Source organism: Lissotriton helveticus, chromosome 3_1, assembly GCF_964261635.1.
Source record: "Lissotriton helveticus chromosome 3_1, aLisHel1.1, whole genome shotgun sequence".
Lineage (NCBI taxonomy): Eukaryota > Metazoa > Chordata > Amphibia > Caudata > Salamandridae > Lissotriton > Lissotriton helveticus.
In genome coordinates, this window is record NC_136061.1 from 619,344,502 (window position 1) to 619,367,860 (window position 23,359).

The 23,359-nt window shown below is 45.7% G+C and overlaps 2 protein-coding genes across 4 annotated transcripts in view; both read right to left on the minus strand.

Annotated features, from left to right (window-relative positions):
* The window catches only part of FEN1 (flap structure-specific endonuclease 1), a 388,273-nt gene extending 378,129 nt beyond the window's left edge, over positions 1-10,144 (minus strand). Inside the window, exon 1 of the mRNA XM_078680609.1 lies at positions 10,133-10,144. The gene's annotated coding sequence lies outside the window, so the exon portion shown is untranslated. The remainder of the gene's footprint in view (positions 1-10,132) is intronic.
* The window catches only part of MYRF (myelin regulatory factor), a 462,812-nt gene that overhangs the window by 9,052 nt on the left and 430,401 nt on the right, over positions 1-23,359 (minus strand). For all 3 annotated transcript variants that reach the window (XM_078680606.1, XM_078680605.1, XM_078680607.1), the window contains 5 exons: positions 20,806-21,102; positions 19,530-19,617; positions 18,615-18,689; positions 17,104-17,203; positions 14,678-14,752 (listed from right to left, as the gene is read on the minus strand). In XM_078680606.1, coding sequence (XP_078536732.1) covers positions 14,678-14,752; positions 17,104-17,203; positions 18,615-18,689; positions 19,530-19,617; positions 20,806-21,102 — 635 coding nt within the window. The remainder of the gene's footprint in view (positions 1-14,677; positions 14,753-17,103; positions 17,204-18,614; positions 18,690-19,529; positions 19,618-20,805; positions 21,103-23,359) is intronic.

A 23,359-nucleotide genomic window follows, 5' to 3' on the forward strand; every position in this document is an offset into this window, starting at 1 on the left:
AGCACAAAGATCATAACAGAGCACATCTGCCATTTATACCCTATATGTAGTCGGTAGCTGCAATGCTTTGACACCCTTTTCCTGTAATTAAAAATGGCAGTGATATCCATAGCGATAGAGTCTGAATGGCAGATTTAGAGTTTTGCCTGCAGATTTTCCAGTCTACATCCTCTGCCAGGCTGAGAGTTTACATTCCTCTGCATTTTGATCAAAGGCTTTTCCACCAAACTTCCACTGGCACTGTGCCCCAAAGCAGCTGCTTCTTGTGAGCATTCACACTTCTAATCTGCCTACCATGACAGGGGTTGTTGTCAAGGACACTAATATTAACTATTGTGAAAGTCCGCCACCACGTCCAATGGGGTCTTTCAGGGAGTTCACTCTACCGGACACCATGGTGAGACAGTCACCCTACTTGGGTCAGCTTCTCTGCCCCCATATCTGCCACATTAGCCTGTATACCTTCGTGGACTCGATGGCAGTCTAAGGAACAAATGCAGAATCTATTGTTTTTTTGGCAGAGTCTCTATTACTACTTTCCTCTAAATAAGGCCTGTATTTTTCCTTTTGATTGTTATTTTTCCCCTAATCTCTTTTCCGGGTCTACTTTAATTTGTACTTTGAGATAAAGAAATACACTTTTGTTTTACTATCTTAAGAATGTTCTCATTTTAAGTGAACTTGAACTTCTAAATTAGTGTGCACCGATAGACTGACATAGTTGATTCTACCCTTGGAGATGAATCTCCAGAGTGAAAAGTCCACGACGTTGAGAGTGGTGCCCTGCAGACTTTAGAGTGTGGAAAGTGGTGTGCAGTGCATGACTCCAGCACATTTTGAACCAAAGAGAATTGCTGCAGAGAATGAGATAGGTAGTTTTCAACACATGCTCTTGGTGCAATTTTGTTTTAAACTGATCACTGAATTTGACAAGGTAGAATAAGTTGCACCTTACTAGTAAATCACCCAACTGCTTCTGTTTCTTCATGCATCATTTCCTTGTGTCTGAACCAGAGAATGCGTGCTTGATGTGCGATCACCTCACTGGGAAGAGGTCACTTACATTTCGAAGGTAAAGTTGCTGCTGCATGTGGAATGGGCAGAGGAGCACAGTGAGGTAAGAACTATCAATCTCTACTCGTTATCTCTGGGTTTTGTGAAGTTTCACTCAAACAACAGGGTGTTAATTTGACGTCATGGGGAATCAGATATGTGAATGTTTAGAACAATTAATTCTTCTGCAGGAAAAGTTAGATAAGTGAATATAATTTTAAGCAAAAATAACCTGAATACAAGGTTCCTGTGGCGTGAGTACTTGCAATTCACTGATACACCTGAGGGAAGTTATTTCAACTAGAAAAGCTACTTTCCATGAAAGATACTGGAAAGGGCAGGAGTATAGGGACTCGAAAGTGGCCCCCATGAGTCTAGTAAGGACTACATTGAAATTCCACTCAGGGACTGGAGGCACCTTTAGGACATGACTCTTGTAAAACCTTCCATAACAGCTTTTAGTGACCTGTTTGCTGAAAAGGGAAACGTGTTCTCTGTTCTGCATAAAAGCCACTATGGCTGCCAAGTGAAGTCGAATAGAGGTACATGCTACCCCAGAATATTGTAGAAGGAGGTAACCGATAGTATCTTGGACTGCAGGTTTTAGGATGTTAGATGTTTTGAGAAAGAGTAATTTTTTGTCTCCATTTGGCCGCATAACATTCTCATGTAGTCAGCCTGCAAGCTTCCTTTAAGATGTCCACGCACACCTGTGAGAGTCATAGGTACTATAACTATAGGACCTCAGATGCCAACTCACTAGGTTGAGCTGTTTGGGGTCCAGATATCTGTCTTATCCTTGGTTTTTGGTGGGAAGGTCCAGTTTGTTGAGGAGCTTCTCCTCGGGCTGATTGACATTTTGAGTGGGTGCAAAGTTGTGACATTTTGCATTTTCTGGAGTGGCGAAGAGGTCTATGAGAGGCGTTATCCAGCGAGGTCATTGTCCACCCCTGGAAGATACTTCACTATCAGGTGAATGTGGTGGCTAAGTATGCCCAAGGCCAAATTGTCTGCGATAATAGGTAGAGGTGGAGTGACTGGAACCGATTTGCTTCTGTAGGTAGTACACAGCAATCATGTGGTCTGTTTGGATTAAGATTAACTTGTCTTGAATTTGTGTGAGTAAGGCTTTGAGGGCATGCTGGACTGCTAAAAACTTGAGGTAGTTGAGGTGGTGTTCCTGATGTGTGGGATCCACAATGCCTGTCCTGTCATATGATTGAGGTGTGCCCTCCATCCATCTTGTTATGTGCCATGGTAATAGTAAACTGCTGAAATAGGTTCTTGAAGAGGTGGCCCTGCAACAGTTTGTTGGTGTTTCATCACTGCAAAGAGCGATGACACTGTCCTTTATCAACACTAGATCCTCCACATGACCCTCCACTTGAGACAATTATCAAAGCACTGTTGAAGGGGGTGCATATATTGTCTGGCATGGGGCATTATGGTGATTCAGCATGCCCAATGGGCGCATTACTGTTCTGACTGAGAGAGGACAATTCATCTTGGAAAAGAGGGACAAGCTGCTGAAAAAACGTGACTCTATGTTGACTGGGGTAGACTTTGCCTGTAACTGAGTTTAACGTTGATCGTAAGAAGGGCTGAATCTGTAGATGGATCAAATGTGATTTGGTGATGTTCATTTTAAATCTTAGACTGTGAAGGAGCGAGATGGTTGTCTGGGTATGGGCCAGGCACTGAAGCATGCTTGAGCTCTTAATAATAATAATAATAATAATAATAAAGGGGTTTATGAAGCGCCTGGTGACGCTATCTCAGCGTATCCCCGCGCTGTGGAGAGTGAGAAAAGTGCAGTGAAAAATAGGCCCTCTCTATAGCTTGTAAAGGTGGGTTTTTAGAAGTTTTCTAAACTTAGCTTCAGTTTCTTCTAGCCTAAGGCAGACAGGAAGACGATTCCAGTGACTGGCTGCTAGCACTCTAAAAGATCGGCCTCCCAATCTAGCCTTTTTTACACGGGGGATACTCAGGAGGCCCATACCTCTGGAACGAAGTGCCCTGTTTGGCTCATAGATGTGAACAAGGTCCTGGAGATACTGTGGAGCCCTGTACCATATTATCCTGTGGCACATTAGAAGTGCTTTAAACAAAATTCGCTTCCTGATAGGAAGCCAGTGTAGAGCAGCAAGAGCAGGTTTAGATGCAGCTCTTTTGGGAAGTTTTAAAACCAAACGTGCTGCCGTGTTTTGGAGTACTTGCAGACGTCCTAGGCTTTTTTCAGTAGTGCCTAGAAATAGCACATTCCCATAATCTATACGGGAAGTAACCAGGGCTTGAGTCATAGTCTGTCTAGCCTCCAGCGGAAGTAGATCCAGGGTGCGGTTTAAGGTTTTTAGCACCCCAAAGCATTTACCCACTAATCTATGAATGTGACCATCATAAGACAGTTTGGGATCGACCCATATACCCAGATTTTTTGCCTCTTTGCAGGGGGTGGGTACAGGGCCTAGGCAAGTAGGCCACCAATCCGCCGTCCAGCTCGAATCTTTCCCTCCGATTACCAGCACCTCCGTTTTGGAACCGTTCAGCTTCAAGCAGCGCGAGTTCATCCAACTTGCTAGGTCCTGTAAGCAGGCTTTGAAATTAGCTGCAGCACTTGTTGGGGCTTGGGAGAGGGAAATCAGCAGTTGTGTATCGTCGGCGTACGAGACTAATTGTACGCCATACGTTTGTACCACTTCCGCTAGGGGGGCCATATACAAATTAAACAAAGTGGGGCTCAGGGCAGAGCCCTGAGGCACCCCCTGCTCTAAAGCTATCGTCTCAGAGGTACATGAACCCCTCTGGACCTGAAAGCTCCGATCTGTCAAAAACGCTTTCAGCCATTTAAGAGCCGACTCAGTGACACCTGCTTTGTTTAAACACTGTAGCAAGATGGAATGTGCTACAGTGTCAAACGCCGCACTAAGGTCTAGCATGATCAGTGCCATGGTGTGTCCGGCATCTGCCCCTTGTCTCAGAGTTTCCGTCGCTCTTAGGAGGGCAGTCTCCGTAGAGTAGCCCGACCTAAAACCCGACTGAGAGGAGTGTAGGAGATTATTCTTCTCTAGATGAGACATAAGTTGACTGTTAGCAACTTTCTCTGCCACCTTGGCTAAATACGGTAGCAAAGAAATTGGTCTGAGGTTTTCAAGGGATTCATGGCTGACATTAAGTTTCTTTTTGATGGGGAGAACAATTGCTTTTTTCCAATCTTCCGGGAGTCTGGCGGAAGCAAAGGAGACCTGGAGTACATGCCTTATATATGGTTCTAGTACCGTCAGGCTATCTCCCAGCACTCTAGGCGGAGCTGGGCCCCGCGGGGAGCCAGATTTAATGCTTTTACATATGTTGGTTAGTGACTCCAGGGGGGGGGGGTACCGTAAAGCACTGTAAACAAGCCTCCACTGAGCTTGCCCCAACGATTTCTCCTAAATCATGTAACGGTGCCATACTTCCCGAGAAAGACACATAGATGTCTTTTACCTTTCCTGAAAAGTAGTTAGCTATTATGTTACATTTTGACTGAGTCGTTTTGTGGAGTATTGTCGTTGCCTACCACTGAAATCTCCTTAAAGATTTTAAACAGCTCCTTCGAGGAGTTTTCTGCCTCCCCAATACGGGCTTTATAGTGCATGGCCTTAGTTGCACGTAATTTGGTGTGGTATTCTCTTTGGGCTTGTTTGTAACTAGTCTTAATGAGCGGACAGAAGTCCAGGCGCCATTTCCGCTCTAATTTTTTGCAGATGGTTTTCGCCGCTTGTAGCTCAGGTGTGAACCATGGGGCGGATTTTTTTCTTCTGTTCTCTCTATTGGATCTGCACATCGGGGCAGTCGCCTCTAAGGCCTGTAGGATGCGGTTCACTAAATTGCCATTAGCGCTTTCACAGTCCGCACCCCCAGGTGGTCCCCCTGACACAAGTAGATTGTTAAAAGTGTCTTGTGTGAAGTTTTTCAATTTTCGGCATGGATAACAGCTATTATTCTCCTTAATTTTATCATATTCCGGTATAAGGATATGAAACGGAATTAGGCCATGATCCGACCAAGGTAACGGTAAGGGCGGCTGTGTTTTCACTCCGTTCCAACTTGCAAAAACCGGGTCCAATAAATGACCGTGTTTATGGGTCGGGGCACTATTTTTTAAATCTAGTTGTAAGGATTGAAGTTCTTGCCTGATATGCATTGCCTCTTTATCTAGTTCATCTTCAAGATGGACATTCATGTCTCCCAACACCAGAGTTCTGCTTTTCCTAATAGCTAGATGAGCAGCCGCTTCCACTAGACTGGTTTTAAAATCATAAAGCCTGCCTGGGGGTCTGTAAAGAAGGATTCCAGATAGCGCAAGTTGAGGTCCAAGGTTAATAGTAAATAAACCCGCCTCAGAATTGTCTATCTGCAAGGGTAGTAAACCACATTCGAGTGGGGCCTTAATAGCAATTGCAATCCCTCCGCCCCTTCCCTCTTTCCTGTCTACCCTGGAAAGTGAGTAGCCAGGTGGCATGGCTTCTATGACCTCTGGGTCGGAGTGTTCCCCTAGCCATGTCTCCGTTACGAAGAGTACATCCAGTCTTTCTTCCTCAAGGAGATCCCGGATCTGGTTGCTATGCTTGCTAAGAGATCGACAATTAAGCAAGCCTGCTTGAACCCTCCCTTTATTGTCTTCACTAGTAGTCATTCTTAAGTACTTGAAAGGGCACCTGGTGCAATTTCGGGATGTGGTTACCTCCATGGTGTGCCGACAAGGCGCCTTACTCGCAGGGCAGAGGTCCAACAAAGCCTGTCTTTCATAGTGTATCCGGGTAGAGCCGGAGCGACCAGAGATCGTGGCCCCGGGCCCCGACCGGCCGCGGACGGGCTGGACTTTGGCTCGACTTCGGCTCGCTTCCGGCGCGCCCGCTGCACGCGTCCGCTGCGCGGTCGCTGTCCCATACACATTTATAGAGAGGGAGGGGCAGCTAGAGCGCTGACCTGTCAGCCCTGAGCCCGGAAGTGCTGGGCTCCTCCTCACCCTCCGCATCAAACGCCCAGAATGGACGCGGCGGACCGGGGCGGGAGTAGACTAAGTGAGTGCCTCCCAAGCTTTCTTGTCAGCCCGAAAGTAAGGTGTGCTTCGTTTTTTAAAAGAACAATAAACAAGATGCACTGTGAATTTTAAAATTAGCAAAATACTCGCTAAACAATAAAAATGCTTGCCAAACTCAGCGCTCGCAGTGAAATCTTGTAATACACAGCGCAATAGCAGATAGAGTCAGCCACTGCCACCGGCTTAACTCGTCTCCACCAGCCAATCATCTACGAAGGGGAAGATGTGGCTGCCTCCTTGTCTTAGGTGTGCATCAACCAACGCTAGACACTTGATGAAGACCCTTGACTTCATGGGAATGCCAAAATGCAGAACTTAACTGGTCATGACGGTAACTCACCCTGAAACACAGGCAGCATCGGTGGGCTGGATTCATGGGAATATGGAAATAAGTATTGGTTAGATCCATTGCTGTCATGAGGTCACCTTGCTGCAGCGGTCATTGCTTCTAGGGCACCACAAATAGTAGCATTAGAAATTGTCTTGCCCTCTGTGACCTGTACCTACCCTTTTTTGGCAATGTTCAAGTGGGATATGCTGTAGCCTGGGCTGTATTTGGTACCAATGGGACCTGTCATATTGCCAGTAGGCCTACTGCGTTGGCAATTCACCAACGATTAGAGGTACTTTCTGCTACCAGTGTTCCTGTTCTGTCCAACTTTTTACTCTCCTCATTGGTCAAGAAAGTGTTCACGATCCCTTGAAAGTTTGCACATTCACGTGCAGAGTACCACTAGTGAGCCTTTTTCCACATGTCCCCTGATGTATGGAGGGTTATAAAGTGAGGTCTGTTACTTGCATTCTACCCGTTGGGTTACTACTCCGGCTTTAACAGGTTTTAAAGGTTTCTGTACCTGGCCCTTTAATATGGTTAAGAACTTAACAGTCCATCCTGTTTTGGAAAGGGTTTCCACCAAAAAGTCGTCCTCCTCATGTACAATGTGAAGGTCGACCTTGTGGTACTGGGCAGCCTTTTGAATTACCTCATGGTAGGAGTTTGCGTCATTAGGGTGGAAAGCTGGTAGAGTGAGCCGTAGGCTTATGAACTAGAGTCTTGTTGGCTTTCAGATAACACAACTGAATAAAGAACACGATCCACCTGGAGATGGATTGCTTGGAGGTAGCAAGACCAGTCCTGACAGAGCCATAGTTAACAAACAACTGATCCGATCTGCGAATCTCCTTAGTCTTATCTAAGTAGAACTTCAACACCCTTCTAACATCGAGAGAATGAAAGGATCTCTAAGCAGGAGAGGAAGGATGCTGAAAGAATGTGGGTAAAGAAATCCTTTGATTCACATGAAACTCAGACACCACTTTTGGAAGGAATTTAGGGTGAGTTCTCATGACTACCTTAGAAGAATGTAAACACTGTGTAAGCCTCTTGACAACAGAGAGCCTAGATTTCACTCACCCTGCGAGCTGATGTTATGGCTACAAGGAAAGCTGCCTTCCAGGACAGATGCTGGGGAGAAGCCTTATGAATGGGCTCAAAAGGCTCCTGCATCAGCCTAGAAAGCACCACATTAAGCTCCCACGGAGACAGAGGACGCCTAATGGAAGGAAACACTTTCTTCAGACCTTCTAGAAAATCTTTGATAACTGGGATTTTGAAAAAGGAAGTTTGTGAAGGACATTTCCTATACACAGTTTAAGCTGCTAGGTGAACTCTTATGGAATGAAATTTCAGGCCAGATTGAGCCAAATGCAGTAAATAAGGAAGAATGACATCCTCCTTGCAGGAGGTAGGATCTGCATTCTTAGAGGCACACCAAACGCAAAATCTCTACCATTTATATGCCTAGGAAGTCTGTGTAGACGGTCTTTTCGCTTCTTTTAATATCTCCATACAGTTCTGAGGGAGATTTAAATGTCCATAGTGCACTAGCTCAAGAGACATGCTGCCAAATTCAACGACGAGAGGTTGGGGTGCACCATCTGCCCTTCGAAGTCGAAGGTGTGGCAGGAGAGACCGGTGTAAAAGATTCGTGAACCACCACTGATGGGGCCAGTCCGGAGCAATGAGGATCATCTTGACCCGTGATTGGGAAAGTTTGATCAACATGGTCGGGATCAGGGGAATGGGTGGAAAAGCTTAGAGAAAGCTGTACGACCAGTTGATCCACAGTGCATTTCCCAGCGACCCTGGTTTGTAGAACCTGGAGGCGAAGTCACAGCATTTTCTGTTTTGTTCTGAATTGTCTGGATTTTTGGATCCAACAGTTCTTGGGGGTGACAGCTTGTGCGCCAAGACTGTCAGGATGTCTCTGGACACTTTCGGAGTCGAATGCTCTGACACCAAACCATATTTCTGTCCCTGTGAATTTGGTGTCTAAGATGTATGGAAGTCTGACTGTCTCAGCTCTGAGTGAGTTCTGGGTGACGGCAATATTTTGTGACCGGTCTGCATCTTTGGTGCTTGCCTGGGCTTTGGCACCAGAGTGGTGAAGATCTTTGTCTTGGTTGATGGCTGAGAGCCTGTGGATGTGGGCATTACTGGTGCAGTGGGTTTGTCTTGAGGCTGAAGGACTCCTGAACCCTGTGATGCCCTGGAGGGTTGGCTCAGCTCGGAAGAGATGGTGGCACAACTCACTCGTAGAGGTACCTTGATGGCATAGGGTGTGGTTCATACTCAGTCCTGTGGTGTTGTCCGTGTGTGTGGCCCTGTGGCTTCGTGGATGAGGTGCAGCTCTTCCTCCTCTGCATTGGACCCAGAAGAGAAGACAGCCTCTGGCGATGGTTACTGTGGAAGGATGCTTGAGGTTCAGCTTCCTCAATATCAAACTCAGTAGTTTCTTCCCCAAAGATGTCTGGGGCCTCCAGTACAGAGCGTGTGTACATCTTGAGACGTGCCCATCATCTTTCTCGAAGGTAGCAGAGAGTATTCTTGGACCTGAACACCAGGGAGGCCTTGTACATGGTGTTGTCATCATCTGGGGACTAAATTATACACCTGGTGATGCTCAGATCAGGGTAATTTCTCGCTGCAGCAAGGGTAATGTTGATCCGCCATCTGTTCCATCATCAATTCAGCATTCTCCAGCATGAAGTCAGTAAGTTGTCACTCTAGGGGCTCGGTCGCCCCTGAGTCAGGCCCAGGGCCCAGCGGCTTAGTTTTCTTGTGGTAGTCGCTGTAGCTGAGATCTCAGTGATGAGACAGCCATGGAAAAATGCAATAATTTGGAATTGATTTCGAAAAGAAAACCTGAAAGGTTAGACGAAAGTGTCGATAGGCGCCTTGTTCCTGGAGCTCTGGTGATGCAAATCTGAAGCCGACGGAGGAAAAAAAACAATCTAATCTGGGATCAGTGGCTACACGCAATGCTAGCCTAAGGGGAGTCACCAAATACCTTGTGACTAGAAAGACTTCTTCGTAGAAAAACAACTTGTAAATATCCAGCCCAGCACTAGATGGCAGGAGAATGCAGAGCATGTGACAGCAACTTTTGCTATGAATAGATGTTTTAGATGCAGAATTTTATTGAAGATATTTGATAAACAAGCATTTACAAAGCAACGGTCTCGCCTTTGCAAAAGTTAGAGCTATTGGCATTGTAAATGACAACATTTTTATTTATGTGTTGGTTTTGAAAACAGATAAATAAATGGCATTGTCATTTACAATGCCAATAGCTTAATCTCTCGCAAATGCCACACACAAACACACAGACCCACACCACCCCACACACAGAGCCACACACACACATGCAGAGCCACACACACACACAGACCCACACACAGACACACACAGACCCACACACAGACCCACCCACACACACACACACAGACCCACACATACACACACACAGACCCACACACACCCACAGACCCTCCCCCCCACACACACACACACATTGAAAATGCAATAGGTCTCGCCTTTGATTAAGTTAAAACCATTTGCTTTGCTAATGGTATTGTATAGCAAAGCAAATGGCTTTAACTTAATGTACACTGCACCATGGTGTGGCGCTCATTTTGTTCTAATTTTTATGGCACACAGACCAGTCCGGCCTATTGATTTTGTTCAGGGAACATGAAAGGTTTTTTACAGGCCTTACCTGAGGAAGGGGGGGTTGTAAAAGGTGATACCACCCACCCAGAAGGAATGCCATGTATGCAATTAGGGCCAAACTCCCAGCTAGAGGGGTATGATTTAAAGGCGGTGGAGAGAGGCAGAAACCCTCCACCTCCCACGGGCCAGAAATCCATTTAAAGCTCGGAGGCCATCACGACTTATCAGTGCTGCTGGGGACCATTAACTCTTTCAGGGCTCCGGACAGATCAGGCCATGGCCCCCGTCTTGTGTGGGTGGAGCTGGAAGAGGCCTTTAAAAACACTGCAGATTCGCTCTCCCTGCCACGGCGTGGACGTGCTTTTCAGCACAATTCACGCCTGGATTTCGGGTATCGATTGGAAGGGAAATCTGTCACTGCCTCGCCCACTGTCATGAAATCAGGCAGGCCGAGTTGGTCATTTCAACAACTGGTGTGCTCTGCTTTGCGAGGGGTGTTTGAAGTTTACACCCCAAGCCAGGCCTGCGTGTCTGGAAGGGGGCACTTGAGCTGAACAACAATGCTCCTTTCTTTCTTCTCAGATGGCAAACTTAGCCTTTTTGAAAAGGAGAAACCCAAACTTTAGCACTGAAAGGGTTAATCAATACCATGGCACTTCAGGAGCGTGTGTGGTGGGGGCGGGGGAGGGTTCGTGTGTGGTGGAGGTACAGAATGTAGAGTTTATGAAGGAAATGGTGGGGGATATTACACTCGGTGTAAAATATCCTGATTACCAAAAGCTAAACACAGAAACAGGTGAAGGGGAAGCAGGACCCGAGGTGGGATGTTGACTCTCAGGCGCCATTTATAAACTCCTCAGTGCCACTAAAACTATGGGCATTCTCCGTTCTCTCAAAATGTCTGCTCTGCTGAGTCCCAAACAAATGGGCTTTGTTGTGTTTTTATTTTAAATGTATATTTCTGTCCACAAAGACCCTCTTCTGTAGAGCGTCTTAAGATGCGATTGCTATATGTCTTTTTAAGTTTTTTGCTGCCTTGTACCAGGGAAGAAGTCGATAAATTGTAAATTATAAGAAAACATGGTCAAAAGTGAGCAACACTGCAAGGCCCCTGGCCTTACAACCACTTCACGGCCAACAACCTGCAGCTGCGGATCCGGCTGAACGTGCTGCACGGGGCGCTGCAGGGCCTGGACGGTGAGGGGGGGGCCTGGAGGGTGGGGGGAGAGGGCTGGAGGGTGAGGGGGGAAGGGGCTGGAGGGTGGGGGGTGAGGGCTGCACGGGGCATTGCAGGGCCTTGACGGTGAGAGATGGGGGGGCTGGAGGGTGGGGGGAGATGGCTGGAGGGTGAGTGGGGGGAAGGGGCTGGAGGGTGAGGGGAGAGGGCTGCATGGGTCACTGCAGGGCCTGGACGTTGAGTGGGGAAGGCTGGAGGGTGAGGAGGGGGGGTGAGAGGGCTTTACAGGGTGCTGCAGGCCCTGGACGATGAGAGAGGGTGAGGGGGGAAGGGGCTGGAGGGTGAGTGAAGGTGGGGGAGGGAAGGTCCTGGACGGTGAGTCGGGAGGGGCTGGAGGGTGGGGGGAGAGGGCTGCACAGGGCACTGCTGGTCCTGGACGGTGAGGGTGGGGGGAGGGAGAGAGGCTGGAGGGGGAGAGAGGGTAGAGGGAGGGAGTTGGCTGAACAGAGTGAGGGAGAGTGCTGCGGGGACGGCAGTGAGCAAAGGGCAGATCTCCAGGGGCTGGACGGTGAGTGAGGGAGGGAGAGGACTGGACGGTGAGTAAGGGAGGGGACAGCGCAAGGAGGGAGGGAGAGGGCTGGAGGGTGAGTGAGCGAGAGGACTCTGGGAGATGGACATGGTGAGGGAGAGTGCTGGACGGGAGGTGGTGAGGGACAGGACTGTGGGGGTGGACAGGGTGAGGGAGAGGGCTGCGGGCCGCAGTGAGGAGGGGGAGATCTGCAGGGGCTGGACAGTGAGCGAGGGTTGGTGGAGAGGGAAAGAGCCGTCAGGCGTGGAGAGTGAATGGAGGGCGGTATGCAGGGACTGGACGGTGGGGTTGTGTGTGCCGGGAGCATGGACAGTAAATGAGGGCAGACCCCAGGGACGGGGAGTGCAGCTGGCATGTGAGCCGAGGGCTGGTGTGCACAGCTGTGGGAGACACAAGAGGTGTCTACAGACCAGGCGTTGATTCAAGGTCCTACAGCCATTGGGCCCCTGACGCCTGTGTTCATAACCTGCGGACAGAGGGAGGGCCGGGGCAGGTGAGAGGGCACGTGAGGGCACGGGTCCAGAATCCTGTCTGAGAAGCTTAGGCTGCCCCGACACCTGTCTGATGGTGGAAGTGAGCGCTAGCTCCGTCTCAGCGATCAGAAGAGGAAGTGCGGCCGGGTGGAGAGGAGGCCACGGAAGATAGGTGGCATGGACGCGTGTGAGTCACTTAAAGGTCGCCGAGCCCCGCTGTGGGGTGTGTCTAGGTGTGGGAGCGGAGCTCAGCCTGTGCCTCGCCCTAGCACCTGGTTAAAGGAGCGCTGCTCGGCCCTCGTGTTTCCTCAGTCGCAGCCAGGAGCGGGTGTTGTATTTGAATATCATCGATTTCTGTATCTTGTGTCTTGGGCGCACAGTTCCAATTGTGGTAGTTTTCCTTTTTTTGCTTTCATTTCCAAACACACAGAAGTCGGCTGCGATGCGAAACGAAGCAGCTCAGTTCAATATATAGACTTTTAGAGGGAAAGCACTGCCTTTAATCTTTTAGCCCCGTCCCTTTCAGACTGGGCGCCCGGACTTCCTGCTGGCATAAAAGGCTTCCTTATCTTCTTTATGGGGCCATCCGGACCCATAAAGAAGATAAGAAATCTTTTACTTCAGCAGTAAGTCAAGGAACCCAATCTGAAAAGGACGGGGCTTAAAGAGAAAAAAGAACGTCACTAGGACCTCTTCTCCAATGGCTGGCCACCGTTTAGGAGGCAAGCCAATGGGGAAGAGGGGCGGGGCTTAACCTCACTAATGATATTCTCTCTATCTCATTAAATCTCGCCAGCGAGACTGCGCAAGCACAGCCATCGCAGGCTGAGACCTAAAAAGAGCTTAGCTCTGTCAGGATTTCCCTTTAATTTGACGCGTAACAGAGAATCTGAGAAGCTTGGCATTATGCAGAATAAGGTGTTCAGAATGTACAATGTTTTATGTTAAACTGTTGTACTTTCTGAAAATGCTAGTTTAGCATTTCCATTAAGTATTGCCATGTAACCCTTGTTTTTGCAGTTGAGCATGACACATCCGTCCCAGGCTGTAGTTATTTCTGTGTAGTCTAGTTTAGCATTACTGCCTTATAACCTGATTAGCACTACATCTGATACCTCCACTGATCTCTCTGCAAGCACTCTTGCATACTGGCTGTAGGGTAGGTGGCCCTACATCCAACTTGATGATGAGAAATAGTTCAAGCATGCCAATCTATGGTAGATCCAAGGCTAGAAGCAGAGCATCTTTCTATTCAGGGATCCCTGTGGAGGGGAGGCTCGTGGCTAGATCTCTCGATTATTCTACATTCGATATTGCGTAGAGCTGGCCAAGTTTGGCATTTTACTAAACACTGATGTAAGGGCTTTTTCCTCCACAGTTTTTCAACCTACTCAAATGGCTTTTGTCATTTTTTTCTATATGCAATAGACTCTGTTTGCGTTGTCTAGTTCCTGCATAACAGTTGCTGTGTGGGATTTGGTGTATTTGGAAACAAACTGTTTGTTTGGCTTATTGAATCTCACTATTTTTGATAAATGTATACGTGAAAAAGAGGACGCTTTTACTCAATATTCTGCCTAGAGGCCTATAACCATGATAACCTATTTTATTCTGGCAATAATAAGAAGGACAAGCAGGGGAGAAGCTTAGATCACATACTTTTAAGAAGCTTGGCACATGAGTGGCGTCTCAGCAAAAGGTGCTGATGTCAGAGGTAGGATATTCAAAGACTGAAACCTCATGCTGATGATACGTCAGCGCTTGGATAACTTGTCCTGCTGTAGAACCTTTATTGCATTATGAATTGAGAGGCAGGCTTTACACAGATGAGAACAGTCCATTAGGGCAAGAGAATTAAGACAGTGGGAGGTACAGTTCTGAATCCAGAGTCCTAGAAATACTTTCGTTACAAGCCGCAAGTTGCACTATGTAAGCAAGTAAAGTAAAATGAGATTACGCCACCCTCTCCAGCAAAATAGTTTTTGAGATAAATATTGGGGTCAAAGATCACAGCACAGGTTTCCAAATATATTGGCAACATAGCCACAAATACTACAGGCAGCTTAGAAGAGAAATATTTCTATGCTTTAAAGACTTACACAGTACCCATGAGCACTAGTTATCTGCACCAACCAATCAAATGTGTGCCTGTAAGGGCACAGTGTGCCTTGGCAGCAACAATGAGATCACACAGCAATAAGAGGTTATTTGTGTTTGATTGCAAAAACTTCTACAGAGGAAGAGGCAGCTCATAAGAGAGCTGGAAGTAACCTCAGGTTCAGATACTTACGGGCAGGGTGACCCGGAAATGATAAGTGAACTCTCTGAAAGATTCAACAACCACAGGCCAGAGATGGGTAGTGCCCTATAAGGAAATAAAAAATATGAGGGGAGGAGGTATGAAGGCATAATATCCAGGCATAAGAATACATCCTAATATAAAATAAACTTTGCCATTCAGATAGACACAGGTGCACCTTGTCTTCCTTGTCGCCAACACCCCTACCACCGACCACTGCTGGACAGACAAAGGAGTCCAGGTTAAGTTTCAGCACAAGTGCGTTTATTTACAAGTAAGTCCAACAAGATAGGGCAATATACACAGACAACCATTCGCTATGCTTCCATTATAAACGTTTGTCTGGTCTGTCTACACTTTCAAACCTCAACATTCACTCCACATTTGTAATGTAATGATGTCTTGTAAAGCGCATGAATAACCCCCATGGGGTATCTCCGCGCTGTAGACCGCTGGGGAACCCGTGAGATGGTCCCTACTGGGTATCTCCAAGGTGAAACCAGGCATCCCCGGCGTATGTGGGGGGCCGTTGTGGAGATGAGGCAAGCTAATGCCCAGAGTTGCCGAATGTGATCCCTGGTTAGAGTAGGCACCGAGGCGAGAATTATCGAGTCCGCTGACCCTGGTCCACGACCCTGCCGCGTCGGGAATTGAACCCTGGTCCCGGGCCGTCCTCTGCTTCCGGGTCTGCCGCCTCTAACCAGTGAGCCACACCACTCCACTTACATTAAACTCAAACTTCACTGTTCCACTCCAGAACACACACCACATTTCAAGTTTCTTGCTCCGCATTCAAACATCATACAGACAGAAGAAACGCCACACCTACCTTCTCACAGACACTACTTTCTTACACCCTACTAGCCTAGAAAGATGGTGCTGTTCTTGAGAACCTTACATTTCTTATACTTTATGGACTTCCTCACCGATGCTTACTAGCTACGTGTCATGAGGGTGACTTTCAGACAGACCTTGTTTTTTAGCCGATAGACTTATAGATCCATGCCTATAACCAGAAAAGTAAAACTACAAGTCCCAGCATGGTTAGTGCTGTTGAATGAAGAAATTGGACTGAATGAAAGTGACTCACATGAAATGGAGCATTATATGAAAATGAAGAAACCATAAAAAAGAAATAACATAATAACGAGGACAAAAATAAGGAAATATCAACATAAAGAATTTAGTCTCTGGGTAATATTGAAGGGAAAATAAACAACACTGAAGGAAAGTCCTTGACACTGTAGAGGTTGTGGCGGAAATAGGTGCAGAGGCTATTTTAGAGGGAGGGATAGGTATATTGGTAGGTGCAGGTTAAGATGCGAAGGTAGTTATAGAGGTATGGTTAGGTAGTTAGGTAGGTAGTGGTAAGTATGGGAGTAGGTATAGAGGAGGATCCACAGGAAACATTCATTCAAATATTAGTGTTAGAGTTGGAAACACATTTTCATTATCATTATCACATTCTTTAGGAATAGTTTATTATGGGTTCTTTATGTAATATAAAACAACAACAAAATCATCATTAGGAATTCTTCATTGTTGTATTTCTTAATTAATTGTATTCTTCATTTTCCAATGTAGCTGTACTGCCCTCACAAATTTCATTTGCAACTAACTCCTCCCTTGTTGTGTCTTTCCTCCATTAAAGATACCGCAATATTCGCAGCCCACTTTGACTGCACAACCCTCAATTGTAACTAATAAGGCAGACAGACATTGCTTCTCTCAGAGATGGCCCTAGCTTCTTGTACCTTCAGCCTACAGAATCCATTGAGAATGCATTGCTGCTCGACAGATTCCCCTCTCTCCTCTCTTCGTGTAGGTATTGTCTTCTCAGCTCTCTCTCTCGTCTCTACAGATTGTTTTGCTTCCAGAGATCCATTTGTATTTTGTTTACTGTTTCTTCCTTTATGCAGATAGTGCGTATACGCCCTTGCAGATAGTGACATCATCAAAGACCTCTCTCTTCTGATTTTAGTTCTACTCCTGTAGTGGTAGCTCAGCTCTCCCAGTTGCCCTTTATTTCACCCTGCTCGCCTTCGCAGGTACTCCTGCTCTGCCAGGCTCTCATGCTTCTAAAACTCCCTTCATCTGTTTTGTTTCTAACCCACTCTATAGACAGTCCTACCTTCACAGAAGACATTACTGCTATTCCTGTACTGACAGTGCTGTTCTGACAAGCACGGCTTGTTCATTGTTGCTCCTGAATTGAAAGTGATGTATGACAAGACATAACACATATCTTATACACGCAACTCGCCTCTGCCATTCAGTGTGCTACTCTCACAAACCCCTCTTGCCCCTTACCTCTCTTTCTCATGCTAAACAGTTCCCATTCTTACAATCCCCTCCTTACTTTTTATGCATCCTTGCCCCATACTGTGTCATGCCCTTACAGACCGCTTGACCCTTACCGGGTTGTCCGTGTGAATGATGGTGCTTGCACTTGCTGACTCCATGCAGGGATCCCCGAAGTAGAAGTTACAAAGATAAACAGACACCTCAGATGAAGAGCTGCGGAGAGAGAAACAGAGAATCATACACACATTATGTCCTAAGGTGACACAGGCAGGACAGAACAGACAGTGGCAAAATAGCTGGGTCTGATCAAAGTTTCCCAGGCCTCCACCATCTACCTGTGATCCATCCCAAATCAGGTGCTTTATGGACTGGCATTGCACTTACTGCTGCTCTGGGGTGATCCCTCTTCAACAAAAAACTTTGGACGATAAAGTTTTTCTTTCTTATTTATGTTTCGCTATTTGTTAGATGATTTACCATTCATGGTCACAAATGTTGAATTACAGTCTTGTGTTTAACATATCATAACATACCCTCATGCATTTTGAGCTCATAGCTCTTCTTCTTCGGGGGGATGTGAATCCAAAAGGATTTGTGTGGATAAAATAGACAATATGGTACTGATAGCTTCTCCGTGTAAATCATAGTTCTACTCAATACCATGAATGAAATCCAAGTTATCTACTAAGCGTGTTTATACAATGGATCTTATGTAGACATATACACAAACACAGGAGCAATATTAAGTGCATCAGAGAATGCCTTTCGATCTGTATAAGATATAGGATTCAAAAGTTCAAGCAAGGCAAAATTAGATATATGTCAATCTATATGTTGGGACCAAAGTGTGCTTGTTAACAAATAGTTCTGTTTGCGAAAACAAGAGACAGACCTGAAAAGACTGAACATGCAAGCACATTTCACGGACTAAAGTACACAATGATATTACATATAGGGATGGTTGTAGTTAGATAGGTGAGTATTTAAGGTATGCCGCTTTTTCAGGCTTATACCACATTTTTTACAGTTTTTTTGAACATTCAACTTTTCATTAGATCCATTGTGGTATGACCATGCGCAATAAATCACTTGCTGTTCATTCATGGTAGTGCGACTAATTATAATATATATGCAGGGGATTTCAGTATCACTGTATGTTTTATTCCGCAGAGGATATTTGGCATTTAAACCCATTGAAGAAGAGCTCTAAGCAAAATATGTATTGGGGTAGCACTCATGAAGTGTGTCATGATTTGTTAAACTGAACAGCTGAATTTAGTATTTGTGAGCACGAACTGGAAATCATCTAGAAAATTAGGAAATATAACTTAGAAACAACAACATAAACATCCAAGATTTTTTATTTACAAAAAATCACGCCAAAAACACCAGTAAATGCGGTGCCAGGCCATATGACACCCTAGTTTGGGGTGAAGTACAAGCTGGCTGTAGTTATGCACACCTATGACCAATGATGTCTGGTTTAAGAACCCATATGAAGTGTAAAACAACTGAATAGTTTTCGCCTGTGCGTTGGACAGCGAAGAATTGTTTCCTTGAAGAATTGTCTGTGTAATTGTAGCCTTCCTCTGTGGTCTGCTTAAGGCCCTGAATTCACACTTACTTTAGCTCCAGTGTCAGTGTTGTATTCAGTGGGGTAAACTTGCTAATGGGGATCCTGTAGGTGACATTTCGAGACCTGTAGAGAATGAGGAGATAACAAGCCTGATTACTGGGTGATCAATGCTGAGAATACGCCACATCAGAACATAACAGTCAGATTTAGTGCTAAGTCCCACAGCAAAAGCATGACAAAAGTAGAAACACCTGTAACACTGACGTGTTCTTAAGAGTAAATAATTAATGGACCCAAAGGCGCAATATATTTCAAGTATTTGGTCACTATTGAGAAACAGCTACCAAAAACCACCAAAGAATCACCTGTAATCTGGATAGTCTACTATCATGGGGAAAATGTACAATTCTAAAGAGTAGCTGCAAATAGACAGCTTATGAGTGCAGCAATCAAACTCAATATGAAGAAACTGAAATCCAAACATAATGCCAGAATGCAACCCATGAGCCCTCCAAAAAAAATATGACAAGTAAACAGATGCTGAATCTGATAATCAAACCTGATCAAGAATACAATTATTAACTGTAAACGTTGATTTACCTGCAAAGAAACAATGAATGCACGAAACAAGCAATGAGTGCAACAGTACCCAGTACAGCAGTTCCTATCCATAAAACTCAGTGTAGGAAGACAATAGATGTGCTTAATAAACCTACTACAAGTACCCACTACATGTTCCAATCCATCAAACTGAAAGAAAGATGAGTAAACCTGAACTAAGCAAACTCTCAGTGAAGAAATAGATTCTGATCTCAAAAATCAAACGAATAGTTAAACAGCAACCACTGGCTTCATCAACAGAACTCAAATCAAGAAAAGAGCCACTGAGACTCACAGTAATCCAGTGAAAAGCAAGCAAACAATCCATGGTCCTAGCAATATCCCTCAGTGTGCAAAACTCACCTGCATCTGTCGGTGCTGGCACAGTATTTGTCTGTGATGGGAATGTTTTTTTCCAAGACACGGATGGAACTGAGAGAAGAATCTGTCTCTGTAAAACAATAGTCCACAACTATGAGGATATCAGAAAAAAGGAACATAACCGAAAGAACAGAACTCAAAGAACTAAACCAAAAACGAATAAATCTTTAGAAGAATCAACCACTATTCGGTTTTGAAGAAGGTAGATCTTGCTCTGTCTGACGTGAGACATATTGTTAACTTATAGTAGATTTACAGCCCACCCATTGCTTACCATTGGTTGGCCTCATTGTCACTCTCACTTGCTTGCTTCTTATTCGATGGCTTATGTGGGCTTTAGTTCCTACTAGTGATTTTGGCCATCCCAAGGAGCATGGATGCATTACTGTGTCCTTCTACTGTTGATTTTCTTTTTAGTGAAGCACTCTAAAAGAGTGCATGTGTTTCTCATCTCTCCCCCTTTCCACAACGCTCAGTTTTGCTTTCTTCTTTCTTGCCCGTGGCCAAACGTCACCTGGTACAGCATTGTTCTAACCTTACAGTTATCATCCACCGGTACTGTTTTACTTTAAATTTGAAGTGCACCCCTATGATGCTTTGGCCCGCTCCCTTGTTGCTTGCGCTCTCTCGCACGTATTGCTTCCCTCCACTGCTTCCACACCCCACTGCTTAACAAAAACACACTTTCACATGTTATTTCCTTTTTAGTTACCGATCCAAAATAAACACAGGAGGGTCATTTTACAGGTGCGTTTATTCGCCGGGTGCACAAACCTAAAAAATTATGCATGTGGCATATCATCAGGGATGCTGTGCAGCATAGCTAATAAACACCAGTAAAGCCAATAGTGTTATCAAAGCACCTAGGAATGTAACAGTTGCCACGGTTGTGAAGGAATATCTATCTCCTTCTCCATTCTGCTTCGAAGCATCATTTCTATTTCATTGCCTAGAATACAACTCTACCAGTGTCACACAATTCTAACTTTGAACACAGTGCCAGGAATGGCAACACACAGAATTGTATTGCTGCATCTTAACCCTCTGCACAGAAGCCCATGCACAGCTACCTCCCAGATAGCATCTCTATGTTTGTCAGACCCGGACCAAAAAATCTACCTAATTTATAACTATTTACGTGCTGTACACACTGGTGTTCACTAGCACGTGAAGCCTAAATGTCAGGCATGGCCTAGATTTGCTATTAGAATACTTAAATTCCATATTTCTATCCCATTGCTGTTGGGATGTTACTCACCATTATGGTCTGTGATTGTGGTCTGTGGCTGTTCTGGGGTGGACTGGTCAATACTGCGCCGTGCTCGTGGCTCTGGTCCTGGGAGGCTGTTTGGGGAGTGCGAGAAATTAGGGGTGTGCTTTGTCTTTCCTTGCATGTTGGTATATGGAGGCTGGGGACTGGCACGGAGGCCTCCAAAGACCAGCCCACCATTAAGGTTCTTTAAAGAATTTGGCTGGGGCTGCTTCTCCATGGGCCTAGATTTAGGTTTCATGCGGTTTCTGATGACTGGCGGAGGAATGGATGGCTTGCTGAGCCCTGGAAAGAAAATATTAAGACAAAATTAATGAAGGCATTTCCATGCAACCCTCCACCAAAGACATTTCCAAGAGATCACAGGGCAAAAATCTACAGACTCACATACCCAACTCCACATAGAACACCTGAAGTCCCTTCTACTCTGACCTGCTGAAACCACATCTGTGGACAGAGGGTTAGAAGCAATTTAATCCAGGGCTCCTCAACTGACTCCAAGAGAGAGCATAGAATGGCTATCAGCCAGTGGACTTAGAGTTATAACACAACACGTGTATTTGTAAAGTGTACCTTCACCCAGAAAGGTATCTTAGCACTGATGTTTACTGTTTCCCAACTCCATGATAATCATTTTATCGACCTGAGAAGGATGAAAGGCTGAGTGTACCCGCAGTGATCTGCACCTGTGACCATGAGGTCAAACACAGGCTCCTAGGGTGGATGCATTAGTCCACTAAGCCAGCAGACCCAGCAAGTCCCGTCTACCACGATTATATAGACCTACTTGAACCCTTGTTTACTCAGAAATCTCAGGAGCACAGTGCTACAAAGATGTAGATACACTTCAACAGTTAATTTGAACTCCAGACACATTTTTACTTACAGCTCATAAAAGCATTTCCATACAGACCTCTCAAACACGCTTCTACACAGAGCTTCCAAATACTCTCCCGCTCATAGCTCCCAGACACACACCTTCACCCATATTTTATAGACCCTCCTCCTCACACATCCCTCACAGGGCAAGCTTCCAGCCATAGCCCCCAAAGGGACTTTTAGTGACAACAAATATACACACTTCTGCCCAGAGCTCCCAGATGCATCTTATTCAGAGATCCCAGTCACACATTCCACAAGGCTTAATAGAGAAGATCTCACCTAAATCCTACAAATGGTCTCCAGTGCAGAGAACACAGTCACACTTTTGCCTGAAGTTGCTAGACACACACGTCCTCAAAGCGCACAGTCATATCTGCACAGACAGCTCTCAGACACACTTTAAAATGCTATGTTCTGGAGATAATTCATCCCAAGGACTATGGGCACAGGTCCACCCACAGCCGCTGCAGGAACCGAAGCTCCTCTTTTCCAGTCTGCTGTTAGTAGTTTTGTAGAAAAGCATTTTCCTAAACGACAAGTACTTAAAGCAAGAAACATGCATACAGCAAATGGGACAAAATGTCTCTGGGTGGTGCTCTGATACAATGCTGGGAGGAGCGACCACTAAATAAACAGAAAAAAATACAGTGCAGTAGTGTGTGAACTACAATGCATGATGCTGCATGAGAACAAAGTTCTTATTTGTTCCCATGGAGCATCATACGTTGTAGTTCACACTCTGTAGGCCACAGTAATTGCCACAATGGATGGCGGCTTCCATGACAGGCGTTCAATGTCACCTTTGTGCTTGGGCTCAAAGATTGGCTCCAACACCTTTGCCAGAATGCTTATTGCCCTTTTTGCCCACTACAAAATATGTTACTTTATACTTCGTGGGCTGAACTGCATTACACGACGACCTGGAGTACTTATATGAGCCACAAGATTGCTAAAGGCAGCCTATTCGACAGATAAGCTAGTCCTGTTCGTCGCGGTGTCATAACATGCAATCGTGAATTACGAGCCACGTACGTTGGGCTAACAGGGTATCTATCACTGGCAGCGTGAGCATGACGACGAGCATTGCAACCCACCTGTGGACAAATGTCGAAGGGAAGTCTCCCTAAAATCCCAGGGCATTTCCTGTTTCTCTTTCCGAAAATAGGTTTATGGTGGTGTAACCCCACCTTCCACAAGTGCCTTAAACACATTGTTCTAATTTCTTTTCCACTCGTGCTCTTTACAGATATTGACGTTTAGATCTTGCCACTAAAAATGTTCATTTGTCTGCATAATTATTAGCTTTGAGGATTGTTTTTTCCTTGTGCAAAGGGCTCAGTGCTGCGGTGTCTGGGTTTTCCGGAACAGATATTCAAATGTAGCTGAACCCATTTCAGAATGAAGTACATTGTGGTTAGATTATTAGTTCAAATTAAGGACGATGTGTTGGCGGCTGGTACCTTTAAGGATTTGATTTCCGTCATCACTTTTCCCAATTATAACACAATTATTTATTAACACAATTCTTTTTTAGTCACATCTCTCCCAGAATCAATTTCCCTTGCACCATCATTGCTTCTCTGTATGCGCCCCATCCTCTGAAGGTGGCATCCGCAGGCCACGTTATCTGAGGCAGCCATTCATCGATCCTCCTCTATGG